We start from the raw sequence: 17,967 nt of genomic DNA, 5'->3' as shown, positions 1-17,967 counted from the left end.
ACTTTATCTAGGGATATTTAGGGACCACATTTTGAAGACATTAAGGCAACTACAGAAGAAAATAAGTAATGCAGTCCCTCTGTTTAGAACACAGAACCATGCTTCATATGCTAATAATGCTTATCTGTAAATGGGTATATTGATCTTAAGAGGTGGCATAAGAAGAAAAAGAATCATATAGGAAATAAGCCAAAGTGCTATGCAATTTTAAAGTGTTATTACAAGATGAATAAAGAAATCAAAGGACTGCAAGTGAAAAGAAGACAAAAAGAGATTTTACAAAACTGGAACACAAAAATAAATGAAAAAAATTTAAAAACCCAAGAGACCAAATGAAATCATTTCTTGAGTTAATTTACTAAATGTCTCACAGCATATAAGCTATAAAATACTACTCTCTGCATCTTTTTTTTTTTTTTTTTGTAGTACGCGGGCCTCTCACTGTTGCGGCCTCTCCCGTTGCGGGGCACAGGCTCCGGACGCGCAGGCTCAGCGGCCATGGCTCACGGGCCCAGCTGCTCTGCAGCATGTAGGATCTTTCCGGACCGGGGCACGAACCCGCATCCCCTGCATCGGCAGGCAGACTCTCAACCACTGCGCCACCAGGGAAGCCCTCTCTGCATCTTTTAAGAAACACCTGCAGTTCTTTGGTAGAGAATTTCTTGGAAGGCAGGATCTGCAGTTCCCTCCAAATATCCCAACAGAACTCCACCGACTTCTAAGAATGTTAAGGGAGTGATCTAAAACATGCAAAATGTTTAACGTCTTATGATGCATTTACAATGTGAACATCTGTGTGATAGAATATTATTCAGCAATTTCAATGTAAGTAGGAAGAGTAAAGCACAACAAAGAATGTTAAAGTAAAAAAATAATAATAATAAGGAAATGAATAAGTAAGTACACTTGTGACTATTAAAAGACTAGTCAGGGGGGCTTCCCTGGTGGCGCAGTGGTTGAGAGTCTGCCTGCCGATGCAGGAGACACGGGTTCGTGCCCCGGTCTGGGAGGATCCCACATGCCGCGGACTGGCTGCGCCTGTGAGCCATGGCCGCTGAGGCTGCACGTCCGGAGGCTGTGCTCCACAACAGGAGAGGCCACAACAGTGAGAGGCCCGCGTACTGCAAAAAAAAAACAAAAAAATTAGTCAGGGATACCAAAAAGACAATTATAATGAGATGTTGGAATTCTATTTCTGTTTCCATTTTCCCACTAGTTCTACCAGAAAAAAATTTTTTAAATTATCATTATAAAGGAATGAAGGGAAAAGAACGGTAAGAATGCCTTATCTGGAAGGCCACTAATGAACAATCACATACAAAGAGCCCTTAAGATAATACCTAATGTGGGATATGAAAAAAGATGTTATAAGCAAGGTCACCGTCCTCAACAATTAATTGTCTCTGCTATTTTCACCCTAACAGCAATCCATGCAAAGCCACCCATTCATCCCTTCTTTCCAATGGTGGGTCCTAAAAGGTATCCATTTAAGAAGTGCTGCCAGTAATAGCATTCTTAATTGTCACCTGCCTACAGACATCTTATTCTCAGAGGCTTTTTAGGCCTGAACTGACATGAAATATACTACTTCTCTGGAGGTTTTTTTCTGTTTAACTGTGAAAGAACAATGTTGTTAAATTACTCATCTTTTAATATCAAAATCATAAACTCAAACTCACTCACTGCTAATGCATTTTAGAGTGTTAGGGAGTCGCCACCTAGATAGGCTATTTTTTTTTAATTTTTTTTTAGCTTGCTTGTTTGAAACTCACAAAGCATTTTTTCCTAGAAATATTATAGTAAAAAGGTAAATGGATCTGGCCACCAAAGCCTCATTTCCACAATCTCTCCCTCAATTTCCTGGTCTAAAAGACTAATGACTATTAGGATGCTTCTTATGCTTTCCAGGAGCCTCCCATGCAGGCCTCCATTCCTATCACGGAATTTTCACAAGTAAGGTATTTGTAAGCTGGGAAATGCCTTATTAACAATTTAATACTTTACCACCTAAAACCTACTAATCATTTTTACAACACTGACAACATTTGATTAACTTAAACTCTAAGTGAAAAATGTTTTTTAGCAATCAGCAAATTAAAAACAAAGGGATAAAAGCGAGTTCTAAAATGTCCTTACAGTGTGTGACCTCAAACATATAAAGCAAGATGCTATTTTAAAATATGTTGAAAAGTTTAAAGATGGATGAATTTAAATTTAATCCTTTTTGTAAAAAACCAAACAGCAGTCTATTACCACTGGGACTAAGCACTGAAAAACTAAGTTATAAAACAAGTACATGAAACATGACTACAATTTAAATTCTTTGGATTCTTTATCTTCTAAGCCCCCACTTTTAATACAGAATTAACTTTTCCAACCTAAGCACAGAATCATTATTTAACACTTCATATCTAAAAGCTGTACTTTAGGAACATTTTATGAGTTTTCAGTTATCAAGAAAGCTTCAGAACGAAAAAGTGGGAGTTAAAAGATAAAACAGCTTCAGATAGTACAAAAGATAAGACAGCTTCAGAGAGTACCACAGTATAAATACTGGAACAAATACTGGCTTAGAATTTTATGTTTTTTGACTTTATGTTTCCTCTATTTTCCACAAAAACCTTTTAGCATCTGATAATTTCATCAGCCCTTCTGTTTTTTTTAATTGCTTTTTAATTTAGCCTAATAATTTTTTTTGGCTGTGTTGGGTCTTCGTTGCTGGGCGCAGGCTTTCTCTAGTTGCGGCGAGCGGGGGCTACTCTTCGTTGTGGTGCACGGGCTTCTCATTGCGGTGGCTCCTCTTGTTGCAGAGCACAGGCTCTAGGCGCATGGGCTTCGATAGCTGTGGTTCATGGGCTCTAGAGCGCAGGCTCAGTAGTTGTGGCACACGGGCTTAGTTGCTCCGCGGCATGTGGGATCTTCCCGGACCAGGGCTCGAACCCATATCCCCTGCATTGGCAGGTGGATTCTTAACCACTGAGCCACCAGGGAAGCCCCAGCTCTTCTGTATTCAAACTAGTAACCTTTACTTCCCATCATGTCCCAGATAAATGAGTCCTGAGATTTCCTAAAGGGCGGACCTCAGTTACTGAGTCCCCTTTATAAGGCAAATATTCATTTAAATTTGTTGGAATAGGGTTTTATGCTCTAAACCGAAGTTTCACTAGAGTGCTTAGGATGTTCAAAAAAATTCTTTCCAAAGCTCTCTTTGGTCCATTCAGAACAATCAGAATGGAAGTTGCAGAAGAACTGGAGCATCTATCAGTCATATTTGGTTCTGTCTGTCAGGGGTTCCTCCTCGTAATGGGAAATGATTTGAATGAGGATGAAACAGTTGATAAGGAGGAAGAACAAACCAGCTAACCAGATAAACAGAAAGGTGTTCTTTCCTTGAAACTCAAGAACATAAGCAGGAGCCAGCCATAAGGCCTGCCCTATGAACCATAACATCAGGAGAACCACAGCTCTTCTCCAAGGCATTCTCACTAGTGGCATCACAAGAGGCAGGAGGCAGAGGTACCAAAGAAAGTACTGGGAGGTGCAGACTTTGTTAAATGTCACAAAAATAGACGTATGAAGAAAACAACAAAAGGCAAGGTCTCTGTAATAAGCGAAAGACACTGCTGAAAGCAAGATGAATTGTGGCAGGAATGCAGCAATTCCCAGGGAAAAACTCCACTTGCTCTCTGCGGTCAAATACAGCATGTAGAAGTATGGAGAGAAGTTGTGACGGATATCCCGCCTGGTCAGGTGATAAAGGTAGGTGTGCTCCAAAAACTCCCAACCATATTTGTAGTAAAAACCGAAGCTCAGGGCAAAAAACGTGAGTCCAGCAACGGCTACGAAGAGCAGCACAGCCCGATTACACAGCCTCTTCATGAATTCATACAGACGAGCCTGGGAAGAATACCGGGATTGACGGAGGCCTTCGTCACTGTCGCGTTCCGGAAGCAAGTGGAGTGCTATGGGAAGGATATAGGTCACCGGATACATCTTCAAATGCACTGCGAAACCATAGAATACAGCGGCACACGCGACGAGCCTTTTTTCTATTAGGTACAGGGTCATAAGCACCAGGGAGGAGACGATTGAGTCCGCATTGCCTCGGCTGGACACCGCCATAGGTAGGGGGTTAAGAAGCCAAAAGACACAGTAACCGCAAGCCTGGCGGCGACCCAGCCCCTTAAGAAGCAGTAGCCGGTATACGAGGTAGGCGGTGAAGAGGTCGAAGCTGACGAAGAGAAACTTTCCAAAGAGTTCATTGAGATAGATGTTGGGAGTGAGGAACCACCCCAGCAGCGGAGTGTAACGGTACGTCGCCCTCAGGTAAGGGGAGCGCCCTTCCGTGACGAAACGCGCGGCGTCGGTGAAGACCTGGTAGTCGATGTCTGTATACCTCACGAGCAGGGTCCGGTCCTGGAAGAGCCCATAGAAAACCAGGGCCACTCGGGCAAGGAAGGCCACACCAAATACCCCGGCGGGGGGCACCCACAGGTTCAGGAACCACTCTCCCGAGGGCGTGGTCGGGCTCATGATCTGACTGCACCACAGCAGCTCAGTCCCCAGCTCTAAACTGCCTTGGAAGTTCTAACCCTCACTGCAGTTCCTTGCTTCACGTTGCCGGCACTACCCCTACCAGCTAGACTGCCAACCGAAACAACTGCGGGACGACAACTTCCGGCAGGAAGGCCCGCCCCCGTCCTGTTTCCGGTCGCACGCAAGGCACTGGGTTCTTAGTGGCCCCAGCGGGAGAATTACCTTCCTTCTGGACAGGCTATCTCGCGTCCTCTCCACCTCCGGCGGGGGCGGGGTTTCCGGTCCGGCGACTTCAGTTTGCCCGGAAGACCGGCGCTGGGAGGTATTTTTACGGAGCCGGGCGAGTGTTACTTGTGGGTGACTCTGTTTCCCCCGCCTCAACTCCAGTTGATGGAGACTGACCCCTGAAGCGGAACGAGCTTCGAGCTTCATCCCTCAGGCCTGGGCCGGTGACCCGAGAGTGAAAAAAAAATAGGAGTGAAGGAAAAATAAACCTGTGATGGTTTCTCATGCTTTACCTCGCCAGCTCGTGGGTAATACCGGGGGGGTTTGTGGGCTCCGGGGGGGGGCCGAGCTAGGATGAATTGAAGGGGGCCCAGAGTGTATGCGATATTTGGGACATACTTGTATTTTGAAATTATTCGTTGTTTATCTAAATTTGAATTTAACTGGGCATTCTGTATTTTATCCCGCAAACCTTGATGGAGGGATGGGAAGGGAGAACAGGAAGCTTCGTAGGGTTCCTAAACTATATCACGCCCTCATGCCTCAGTGTCCTTGTACTTGCTATTCTTTCTGTCAACGTTACCTTCCCCTCCGCAGTCACTACGTAACCCTTCAGGCCTCGGCTCAAGTGTTAACTCCTAAAAGTATATCCTGGCTCTCAGCTCACTTTTTCATCATGCACTGCGATATAGATGCCTTTCCGCTAACTCAGGGTAAACGAACAGAGGCCGAAGGGCTCTAAGCTCTAGAAAATCACTCACACAGAAGCCCCTGCCCTTCTATGTAAATATAGAGTCCTGTCCATTGACTGCCCTCCCATTGCTCCAAAATTCCCTTTTGGAATGACCATCCCTATATTATAGCATTTGTTAGTGATAACTTTTTTGTTTCATTTTCCTAGTTTTCTGTCAGGGCATTTTGAGTTCTTTGAGAACCGAGATTATCTTGTTTTTTGTACCTCAGTATATAACACATTACCAGACACAGGAGGCATTCTGTACAAGTTGAATTGAATTTTGAGGTTCCTCTTACCAGGATACCTCTGGAGCGGCATCTTTGGGGTGCTCCCAACTCCCAGTCCTTTCCTCTTTCAAATATCCTTTATCTATTTCAAGTTCTTCCCCCTTCACCCATCCCACTCCAACCTTACTCCCATGAATTTCTCACCAAGGACTGTAACCCATTAGCTCTTTCCCTTCTGTGGGCACTTATTGAACTTACAGTCTGCAATTCAGAATTTCATAATTTATTTTAGATTGTATTCATAACCCTTTCAATGAGATTGTAGGGTTTTTGAGGTTGGGGTTATATCTTATCCTTAATTTTTAAAAATTACTCATAATTTATTGCAGTCTTAGGCACATGGTACATGTTCAGTAACTACTGACTTACTTGATTTTACAGATTGATCCTGCTTCCTAGGGGACGTCTTCTAAACTAGCATCTACTAGAGTAAATGACTCCATCCAGTCTGAACATGCAGCTCCCAGGACTACCCTCCATTCATCCATCATACAATTTACATTCATCCTTTGTATGAACCAAGTTAATCTCACACATTCCATATTCATATTCTGATATCTCTTTGTCTTTATCTGTACCTTGGTATAAGTATATGCCTTATGTTGATAATTACTTTTAACCATTTTTTTTGCAGTACAGTAGCCATATATACAGTGGCAGCACATCATCATTCAAATAATGATGATGATGATTTTTTTTAAATGCTATTCTCACATTTAGAAATCAAATCTTAAAGATTCATGAAAGCTATAGTTTTTTTTTTTAAATTTACTTTATTTATTTATTTATGGCTGTGTTGGGTCTTTGTTGCGCACAGGCTTTCTCTAGTTGTGGCGAGCGGGGGCTACTCTTCATTGTGGTGCGCGGGCTTCTCACTGCGGTGGCTTCTCTTGTTGCAGAGCAGGGGCTCTAGGCACGAGGGCTTCAGTAGTTGTGGCTCGCGGGCTCTAGAGCGCAGGCTCAGTAGTTGTGGCGCACGGGCTTAGTTGCTCCATGGCATGTGGGATCTTCCTGGACCAGGGCTCGAACCCAGGTCCCCTGCGTTAGCAGGCGGATTCTTAACCACTGCGCCACCAGGGAAGTCCATGATGATGATTTCTAATAGCCAGTTTTGTTGAGAACTTATTTGCAGTGTGTCAGTCACTGTGCTAAATACTTAACCATGTAAGGTAGATATTCCCACCTTCACAAATGAAATCAAGGCTTATGGAGGTTAAGTAATTTTCCGAAGTCACATAGTCAACTAGTGGCAGAGCTGGAACTCAAAAGCAGGTCTCTCTGGCCCAGAGTATTCTTAACTACTATGTGGCTAACCTGCAAATAAAATGTTGATAATGAATCTAATTTCCCTCTCTGCCTCCTCTCATTGATCTCTTGTTTGAATCTTTCTGATATTTTCTGTCACTGTGATTCTATATATTTATTCTTCTCTTCTGCCAGTGATAGATAAGTGAGGGTTAGTCCCAGAAGGTAGAGAATATGGGAGGTAGATGTCAGAGGATTAATTAAGTGAGGGTTCCTCTGGTTGGGTTGGTTTAGGTAGTATGACAGAAAGGCCTCAGCTAATTTGTCCCTATAGAGCCTACCTAGTAAATTGGTGAGAGGCACCAAATTTGGGCAAATAAGGAAACAGTAAGCAACTAATCAAAAGAAACGAAGCTTGGATCAAAATGAGATGTAGATAAGTGTTTGTGGGACTGAAGAGGGGACGGGAGTCCAGTAAAATTAACTGGACGTGGTGTGCCAACTACTGTTACTATTTCTAGGCGAGACAGAAGTATCACGGGGTCTAAGGACGCCATATTGAGCTTTTTGCATTGGGTGTAGGGGTTCTGTTTTCTCACTTCTCCCTGAAAGGGCTGCATTTTTTCAAATGCTCAACTGCTCATTACCTCTTGAATTATTACTTACAGCCCTTCCTCATTCTCCCTTTCACTGTCTGTCTCTAGGTTTCCATTCTTTTAGAGCCCGTGGCTAGGGAAGGCACACACATGCATACCTCATCCCTAGCATCCTTAGCCAGGACCTTGGCCTTGGTCGTATATGCTGTCATTACCTTTTTAGATCCATTCGCCATCTCTTCTGCCCTGTTCTGTGCATCATCACGCAGTCTCCCTTGCCCTCTGGCTTCTCACTAGAACAAGCCAGTGGCAGGCACTAGCAGATCTTCGGCAGTGGCTGAGTTCCTCTACCTAAGGCCAAGGCTCCTGCTAAAGCTGTAGCCCTCTCCCTTCAGAAACTCTCACCAGGTTTCAATGATGGTCCCTTCAGCTTTAATACCGGTAAAGGCTTCCTACCATTGCAAGTCCCTGGGTGCTTCACAAGCCGTTGTTGGTTTACTGACCCTGCCCACACCTTTGTAAATACTCCCTTCATTAAGTCCTGTCCAGTTAGCCCTTTGAGTGTACCATCTGCTTCCTGCTGGCACTGTAATTCAATCACCTTCTTTTTTCTTTTTCTAGATCTTGCTTATATTTCCTGCTTTGTAATTTCTTTTGAATCTATCCCTAATTCTTTTTGGGCTCAGCATCCTGCACCTTAGTCCAGACTTCAACAACTCAATTTGATAACAGTATTGACACCTGTACTCAACTAGGATCTGTGGCAATTACCTTTCCCCTAAGGTTTTGCAAGTCTCTTAACTGGTTTAGTGTCTCATGTCTCTCAGTTCTACTGCCAGATTGTTATTCATAAACAGTACTATAATTAGATGCTTTCCTTTCTCAAACATCTTCAATAGCTCCCAAGCCTGTGGAAAAAAATAATAATTTAGACTGACATTTAATCCCTCCATGACCCTGCCTTTTCAACCTGTTCACCTAGAAAGCCCTCTGTTCTAGGTTTTTTCAATTTAATTTTTATTTTATATTGGGGTATAGTTGATTTACAATGTTGTGTTAGTTTCAGATGTACAGCAAAGTAGTTCAGTTATACATATACGTGGATCCATTCTTTTTCAGATTCTTGTCCCATATAGGTTATTACAGAACATTGAGAGAGTTCCCTGTGCTATACAGTAGGTCCTTGTTGATTATATTCTAATATAATGGTTAGATGGTTAATCTCTTAAATATGCCTTTTGCTTTCTTACTGTGGTACTTTTGCCTGTGCTGTCCCACCTACAAAGAATCCTATTTCTCATCACTTATTTGTATACTATTTGTCTCTCAATGCTAGGCTCAAACCTGAACTCTCTGGACTCTTCCTAAATCTTAACTAGTGGAAATGATCTCTCCCCAAAAACGTTGGTGTTTATTGTCTGTTCTATTTTTTTAAACAGTTAATTTTGTCATGCCTTCTGAAATATGTTGTCTAAACCTTTTACGATTATTTAAGCAATATACCACCTCCACTGCATACTAGCTGTGTGAACTGTAGGCAAATTCCTTCCCTCCCTGTTTTCTTCCTTTCCTTCCTTCTACATTTATTGAGCATCATACATGCAGGTGCTGTGCTAAGTGCCCAGCTATACTGGTGACCCAACACTGACAGGAATCCCAGTTACAGTTACATGGCACTTAAACTCTAGTGAGTGAGGCAGACATTAGTCAAATAAATTCGCAAGTAATATAAACTTGCATCTGTGACAAGTGTAATAAAAGAGGGGTACATGATGCAATCACAGCTTTTAACAGGGTTTGGTCTAAGATGGGCATACTGAGAGTTAACTTGGGAGTTGGCAGACAGTACAGAGAGTTCCCCAGAAGGAATAGCAGGTATAAAGCCAAAAAAAACCTGTACGTACCTTGCTGGCATGTGTCATGTCTTCTGTTTCTTTGTCACTTGAATGGTACATTTCATGTAATAGGAACTCAGTTGATTTTTCTTGAATCCTGTGTCAAATGTGTTCTAACCAGACCTCTTAGATTGATACCATCCCTTGCCTAGTGCCTATCCCTGGGGAATGTTTTCCACAGAGATCTCACTGTTTAGAACATGTTGTTAATGGCATATCTGGCCCTAATGTATGCTACTTGTTATTTTATCTTATTTTCTTCACAAGTTGGCAAGTTTCTTCATATGTTATGGGACTGTATATTTCACATATCTTATATATCTCTCATGTCTTATGACTCATCCCTAAAAAACAGTGTTTCCCAAATGTTGTAGATAAGTATTTACTGATGACGGTAAGAGACACAATTTTCTCCCTCTGTGCTTCCATTTCTGGGGAACAAGAGTCAGTGACCATAGGGGTCTGTTACTTCAATTCAGGGCTGGATATTGATAGCCAGGCCTTTTTCAGGCTATTGATAGATAAGAATAGAAGAGAAACCCACTTCTTTGAGAACTGGGCCAGGAAATGCCCAGTGATTAAATGAATAGGCATATAGAGCCTTGAGGATATATAAGGAACGACCTGCACTGTAGTGTGGCAGGGAAGTTGGGTGCATGATCGCTGGCTGAAAGGGACAGTGCCTGGGTTCCAAAGCAACTTGACTTTCCTGGATTAACCTGAGCCAATTTTCAGATGTCTAGGTCTTAACTTTTTTTGTAATCCTTTAAAAACTGAGTTTAAAAGGTATTTGCTACAGGACTCTGAAGTTAATGAGGGGAGGTGTGGGAAGGGAGTTGGGGGAATGCATGATAGCACCAAAGGGGAAAGGCCTGGCTGTGTGGTCAGAAGCTCTTCCAGCACAGCTCAGTTCCACCCTCCTTTCCCAAAGGTAGGTCAGTGAGTTCAGGCCTTAGTAACAGGATTAGTTTTGTTTTGTTTTGTTTTTAACTTTTTTTTTAATTTTTTTTTTCTTTGGCTGTGTTGGATCTTCGTTGCTGCGCGAGGGCCTTCTCTAGTTGCGGCAAGCGCGGGCTTCTCATTGCGGTGGCTTCTCTTGTTGCGGAGCACGGGCTCTAGGCACGCGGGCTTCAGTAGTTTTGGCACATGGGCTCAGTAGTTGTGGGTCACGGGCTCTAGAGAGCAGGCTCAGTAGTTGTGGTGCACGGGTTTAGCTGCTCCTTGGCATGTGGGATCTTCCTAGACCAGGGATCGAACCCGTGTCTCCCGCATTCGCAGGCGGATTCTCAACCACTGCGCTACCAGGGAAGTCCCCAGGATTAGTTTTGATTTCTAAAAGAAGCTAGAGTGAAGAACAGAGATTCAGCCATTTTATTTAGTAACTTGTTCTGAACAGACAAGAATAAAATAAACCAAAATAACTCACATGTCTTTTTTCCTAGGTACGTTTGACCTGGTTTAGTCTTTAATGCAATGAATGGAAAAACCATCCCTAGATATTTCTGCTTCAGTAGAGTTGGCCATTACTGAGCCGGAGCCCAGGCTAACTTTACAGCAAAGGTAGTGTGTTATTTTACAAATAAGCTAGGTTAACTAGCAAGGGTAAAGGACCAGGGTAGCAGCCTTGGGAGGGGGCAGTGTCCCTGGCTTGTAGCAATAGTATAACTGGCTTCCTTTCTCTTCTCAGGCCTCAGAGAGAAATCCCTGGATGGTCTTCTTAGCTGACAGGTTGGGGTAGGAGGTTGGGCAGGTAATGAGGTGAAGCACAGAGTAGGGATTTCAGAAGCCTCTCCCCATCCCCTAGGGCAGCTGGTACCCGCACTTCTCGTTTTCATACAGAGATACAAAGCTAAAGCGCCACGCCCTCCCCCATGCTCAGATGCCAGGATTGGGACTCTTCTAGCATAGAGGGCATTCTCTTTGGGCTGCTTGCAACCATACAGAAAGCTGATCCTCTGCCTTGGGAGTATCTTGGGCCCAACAGCTCTTTAGTCCTGGCATTTAGATTCTAGAGTTGAGGCTTCCCTTTAGTGCCTCCCGCACACTGAAGTGTTCAGCTTCTTAGCTGAATAGCCATCACCTCCCGGGGCTGGAGCTGCAGTTGCCCCACCCCTGTGGAAGAAGGGGAAATACAGTGTACCTTAAGAGAGGGAAACAGGATTTTTTTTTTTAAGTGCTACAGTCACAGGACACTGCTGGGGATGGGAGCGCACAGCCCAAGTAGTAGATTCTCCTCGATTTCCTCAGATGGAGTGTCTCCCTCCTCATGTTCCTCTTATCTCCCCTCTTCCTGGTCCTGTCAGCAGCACAGGGTTTGTCAGAAACCTCATTGGAAGCCTCTTTATTTCTGAAGAGCAGCTTCCACCCCTCCCTTTCCTGTCATCAAACCTGAAAGCCTTAGTCAGGTATCTCACTTCCATGTTGAAACCAGGATCACTGGCTGTAAGTCTGGGAATCTGGGGAGTCCTACCCCCAAACCAGAGCAAGATATCTGCCCCCATGCTGAGCTCTCTGAATACTTTCTTTCTGTACATTCAGTATATTTGGTCCTATATACATCTATATACATCTCTCTACATATATATATATATATATATATATATATAATCTGTTTCTCTTTCTTAGATAAACCTTTCATTTATATATCATAGCTTAATTCCCTGAGCCTCCACCTACCTCTTACCTGCTAGCCCAAGTAACACTCAAGGGTTTCATTGATTTCACCAGATCCCGCAGCACCACCCTTCCTCATCTTCATACCCTGAGTATCCTCCCCCATCAGTTGTGTTGCCCATCCTCTGAAATCTCCTCCCTTAAGATCTGTGCCCAGTGCTCTCCTGAATTCCAAGTCCATGGTTGGTGTGGTCAGGGGTCCCATTTCTCATCAGACCTGGCTGCTTCTAAAGCCTGCCTGATAGCCTGAAAGATGATTTCAGCTCAGAGGAGAGGGGGGCTGTAGTCTAAAGGACCACTTAGGGTTGAGGGAGGGGGGCATTGCTCTCTGATGGGGCTCATGGGAGAATAAGCCAGGTTGTATTAAGAGGAGAGTATGATTTAAAGTGCAATTTAAAGGAAAGTGTGGAATCATGCAGGAGAATCAAAAAGGTTAAGTCAGAAAGTGTTCTCATTTTGTTATCCAAGAATCTGAGGATTCTGGAGGCTTGGAATAGACAGCAGGGGAATGGGAAGAGAGTGTTTCCCTCAGGAGGGAAGCAGCTCTGTGCAGAAGAAACTTGATGGAGGATAACTGGCTAATGGATAAGAAGACACACACACACACACACACACACACACACACACACACACACACACACACACACACACACACACACACACACACACACACACACACACACACACACACACACACACACACACACACACACGTTGAAAGAAATCAAGTGAGTCTAACATTTGAATAAAGTTGAGAGCCCAGAAGCTGGCTCTTTGCCTTCTGTTCTCTGTCTCAGATTTTCAAGTTGTTCCGGTTCTTGTTTTCTTGAGAGCTAGGTAGTAATGGTGGGGTTTACAGTAAGTAGGGAATGAAGGGTCTTCATCTTCAAGATATAGTTAGTTGAGTTCAAGGAGAGATCAATATAAGAGGATCTTGTGCAGTTGTATAAATAGTGACCATGGGTCCAGCCTCCAAATTTCGTGGGTTTCTCTGTGAGGCTCTGCACACAGATGCAGGTACTCATTCTGGATAAATGTGTAGCTTATGACAACTGGCTGGTCCACCTTAAATAAACTGCCACTTGATTCATACAGGGACTCTGTGCCAAACCATTTGGGGTGGGGGAGAGTGTCCCTTGGTACCTAAATGAGAACAGGAAGCACTCTTGGGATTTGGAGCTTTAGAGAAAGTTCTGGTGCCCATACACCCTTCCTGACCCCATACCACAGTCCCCATCAGGGAACAAGGAGTGGCCTGAGTCTGATCTCGTAAAGTATGCCTTTTAACTTGCCTGAAACTGGCTTCATAGCAGAGGAGAGGAGAGATGAGACTGATATTCATTTTATACTGTCTCAGGAATGGCTGAGGGAGACCATGGTTATTTGATCAGGAGGTATAATTTCCTTCCCTCCCAGCACTGCCTAACAAAATAGCTGGCACTTTTCAGAAGGGCACTGGGAGGGGTAACAGGGTGAATAGTGTCTGCCAGCCACAGAGTCCTGCCTCTGCCCAAACCTTAACAAAGCACTGCCAATTCCCAGAAGCTCTATACAGCAGTCTGGAAATCGGAGAATGTACTCATCCCATTTGGTTGGTTTAACTTTCCTGGGGACTCTGTGCCCTGTGAGTCTAGTTTTAGTGGTAAGAGAGGAAGGCCCTTGCATTTCCTCCCCCTTCCTCTGAAGTTGGGATTAGGTGAGCGTGGACTGGGCAGGAAAGAATCAGAGAAGCCAGGGACAGTGTAATTTGGAACACCATTTCCAGACCTTTCTGTGGGGCCTGGGCGTTGGACTTTTTCCAGGGGAACATATTGGGGAAGGTCATTACTTTCATGGGACCCAGGGAAACAGATCCCCCCAGGGCTGCCTGGAGGCCAGGTTCAAGGTTTTAGACAATAGCTCTGCATTAGTCACCCCACAATGAAGAGTTCAGTATTCAGGTCAGGAGCAGGTGTGGTGGCTGTGCCTGTGTGCTTTATATCTCCCGGGTCAACTTCAGTTCTCTGGGAGCAGAGGCATCTATGTGGGAACTGGGTATCCTAAGAAAGTGTCCACTTGAGAAACTAGAAAGAGGAGAACAATGGGGACCAAGGTCCCAGGTTATAGTCAGGAGTTGCCAACAGAAATTAACTACACCATGAAAAACCCTGGCTTCTTTCAACAGGTTTTGGTAGAGACTTCAGAATAAAATGATTCTGGACTCCTGTATTTCTGAGGGCACAAACCCCAAAGGGACCATCAGAGAGAGAGTCTTGCCTTAGGGAACTTGCTAAGTGGAAACATAGGAAGGGGACTCCAGCCTCAAAGCACCAAACTTTCTGGTGGTGGTGGTGAGAGGTGGCGGGGTGGGGGGAGCCTATCCATCCAACTGCATGGTCCTCCTAATGTGAGTCTCCAGGCATGGCTGAGGCCTTCTAAGCCACTTCAGCCTAATCTTCCCTCTCCTTCCCCCATCCTCGCTTAAGGGACGTGTGCATCTTGGGGTGGAAGTGCGGTGAGGTGAAGGGAACAACGGGAGGAAGTCCAGTTGGCCTAGACTACTACAGGCCAACTGGGTTAAAGAAGAGGGAGTGGAGAAGGGTGCTTCTGGGGCTGTCCAGTAAGCCTGGGTAATATCCCTCACCCAGGATGCCAAAAGAGGAAAAGAGACCAGAAGTACGGGGAGGTGGGGAACCAAGCCATCAGACATTGCTGATGCGCACACTAATGGCACTGCCCTCCTTCTCATCCTGCTCCCTTAATGACTCCTCCAACTTGAGCTTTTCAGGGTCTCTGTAGCGAACACTGGTGTCACGGAGGCCACTCGGAGAGGCTACTTTCACAACTTGGTCAAAAAGGCTAAAGTCTGCTATGTATTTGCCACTGGCTGACAGCGAGATGGCGGGTGTGAACTCGTAGCCCCAAAGGATCTCCTCCGGCAGATAGGAAGTGCGCACCTGGCAGGTGGCGCTGGTGGATTCCACTGTCCCACTTAGGATCAGCACCAGCTCGAAGTCACCCTCCCCACTGCGGAGGGGCAGGTCTTTCAAGGGACTGGTCTCATCCACCACATGGTAGAAGGTAAGGGGCAGGATGAGGAAGGGGCTGTCAGAAGCCGTGTCCACTTGGAAAGTCACATTGACCTGGTTGAGCCGGATGTTCTCACCCTCCTTTGTCTGGTGGGTCTGAAGCAGTTTGCCTGTCACCTGGCAGCCAATGAGGAGGCTCTTACGCATGTTGGCGACTCGGATCATAAGACAGGGCTTTCCATTGTGTGCAGCTACAACCGCATGCTGGCTGAAACGGATGGTCTCCGCCCGCTTCTTGGGCCGGGCAATCTTTGCCAGGAAGGTACCCGTGATGAAGATTTCCAGGATGGTGGTGAGCACGAGCTGGGCAATAAGAAGCACGATGGCCAGTGGGCACTCCTCACTGATGTAGCGGAAGCCATAGCCAATGGTGGTCTGGGACTCAAGGGAGAAGAGGAAGGCCCCGGTGAGCGTGTGCACCTGTACCACGCAGGGGGTATGGTTGGCTGGGGGTCCCAGCTCCAGCAGGTCCCCATGGGCTACAGCTACCAGATACCACACCACACCAAAGAGGAACCAGGTGCCTGCAAAGGTTGCAGAGAAAAGCAGAAGCTTGTAGCGCCACTGCATGTCAATGAAGGTTGTCCACAGGTCCTTGAGGTAGAGGAAGCGCTTGTCAGCAATGTGCTCCATTCTCACATTGCTGCGGCCATCTTTTGTCAGGACTCTCCTCCGTCGTATCCCTGGGCCCATTAGGGGCCGGCTTTCTGTCTGAGTGGTTTGGCTGTAATACACCTTGGCAACCGACGTCATCTGCAGAGAGCAAGACAGCATAATGAGCGGTATTGCAAAAATCCAGCAACTCCCAGCCACCACCCAATGGGAAGGAAGAAGAAACATTCATTTTAGTGCCACTGATTTGTCCTCTTATTAGCAAATGTTTACTGAGCACTTGCTATATGCCAGGCACTGTAGTGCGAGATGCTGGAAGGTCAAAGATGAATCTGACGGCATCCTTGCTCGCCAAGAACTCACAGCATAGTGAGAAAGATTCATGTTCAGTAAGCAAACAATTGCAGTACAGTCTGACATTTGTAATTCTTAGGAGAAGCAGAGAAGAAAGAGTAATAAGCTCACAGTTCCTTGAAGGTGGGAGTGAGACTAAAGAGGGCTCTACTGGTCTCCATTCACCACAAAACCAGTTCCGTGAAGATCTCTAATTCTGAAATAGGATCCCTCCCCACCCTCAAGAATGGCAGTAGCAAGAAAGACTATCCTGTTGAACTCCTTCCAAGCCAGTCCCCCTTAACACACACATGCCCTTAATTTCTCCATTCTCTCCCCTACCTCCACGTCAGTACTCACTGGTGATACAAAGATATTCGCCTGGCTCAGAAGATAGCAGAAACTACCCATTCTTCTGCCCCTTAAGATGTTCTCTAAGCACCCTGCCCATTTCGCTATTAGTATTATCATTGTCATTATCATTATTATTGTCATCATCTATTTGCATCATCTGGGGAAATTAGGTCCGGGTTAGGGTCTGGGGTGGTGTTGGGAAGAGCACAGACAGAACTGAGCAAAAATAAACAAGTGATGGTGGGGGCTTCCCTGGTGGCGCAGTGGTTAAGAATCTGCCAATGCAGGGGACACGGGTTCGAGCCCTGGTCCGGGAAGATCCCACGTGCCGCAGAGCAACTACGCCCATGTGCCACAACTACTGAGCCTGCGCTCTGGAGCCCGCGAGCCACAACTACTGAAGCCTGCGCGCCTAGAGCCCGTGCTCAGCAACAAGAGAAGCCACTGCAATGAGAAGCCCGCGCACCACAGTGAAGAGTAGTCCCTGCTCTCCGCAACTAGAGAAAGCCCGTGCGCAGCAATGAAGACCCAATGCAGCCAAAAATAAATAAATAAATTTATTAAATAAATAAACAAGCGATGGTGGAGGAAAAACATCAAACTGAAGCCTCCTGGCAGCACAGGAACATTTTCCCAAGGACTGGGAGAAATGCCAGGTTGTAGGTGGCAAAATTGTCTTGACTGAGTGAAGTAGAAGAGTTAGGAGTGTATGTTAGTTTGTGGCTATGTCTGCACAAGTTCAAATTCAGGATTGCTATTTACTCTGATAGTAGAAAGTGGGACAAGGCTCTGAAATAGGAGACAACTCACTTAATACAAAGTGCCTGGCACCCCTGCCCAAGGAATAACTTGTACTTTTCCATCAGAGAAAGAATTGCAATCACTTGAGCCCTTGGACTCTGGATCTGATGGCCAGACCTTCTGGGAAGGAGCAGGTGACCTCTGGGGAATTTTAGTTCTTCTTGGAGAACACAGAGTGGCTCATCACGTTCTCCATTCCGAGAAGTCTATACCACTGCATTTTATCATTCTCCTTCACCCTGCCCTTATTCTGTATTCCCATGGCCTTACCCCTGGGAAACTAAATTATTTGGGTCCATTCATATATCCACCCAAGCAGACACTAAATTGGAAATCACCAACAGACAAGAATCCCAGAATATTCAGAGGCAACCTGGAGCCCATTTTACACCACCCACTTGGAACTTCCATACACATGAGACTTCTTGGCCAGAACTGGATGCCATCCACTTCCCAATATCCTTGGCTACTCTGGAGCAAGAGGGAGGCTTTGTAATTCTGAAGTTTGAAGAATTCTTATTTAGAGCCCAAGTGAAGCCCCATTCAGTACTCAATAGTAGTAATATTAATAAAAGAAACAACCACCACAAAGCTTGCATCTATGTA

At 45.3% G+C, this 17,967-nt stretch overlaps 2 protein-coding genes across 2 annotated transcripts; both read right to left on the bottom strand.

Moving 5' to 3' along the window:
- Positions 1-246: 246 nt before the first annotated feature.
- Positions 247-4,619, bottom strand: PIGM (phosphatidylinositol glycan anchor biosynthesis class M). The gene has a single exon (XM_082832475.1). It carries the CDS (start codon positions 4,531-4,533, stop codon positions 3,262-3,264), a length of 1,272 nt encoding a protein of 423 aa, XP_082688601.1. The 5' UTR covers positions 4,534-4,619; the 3' UTR covers positions 247-3,261.
- Positions 4,620-14,874: 10,255 nt separating this feature from the next.
- On the bottom strand, positions 14,875-16,014 carry KCNJ10 (potassium inwardly rectifying channel subfamily J member 10; the record flags this gene model as incomplete). The annotated part of the gene is made up of 1 exon (XM_082833503.1): positions 14,875-16,014. One exon carries the CDS (start codon positions 16,012-16,014, stop codon positions 14,875-14,877), a length of 1,140 nt encoding a protein of 379 aa, XP_082689629.1.
- Positions 16,015-17,967: the final 1,953 nt, after the last annotated feature.

This window comes from Leucopleurus acutus (genome assembly GCF_964270905.1).
Source record: "Leucopleurus acutus genome assembly, chromosome: 2".
Lineage (NCBI taxonomy): Eukaryota > Metazoa > Chordata > Mammalia > Artiodactyla > Delphinidae > Leucopleurus > Leucopleurus acutus.
Note: the sequence above shows the minus strand (reverse complement) of the source record. Positions and strands in the feature narration are given on the sequence as shown.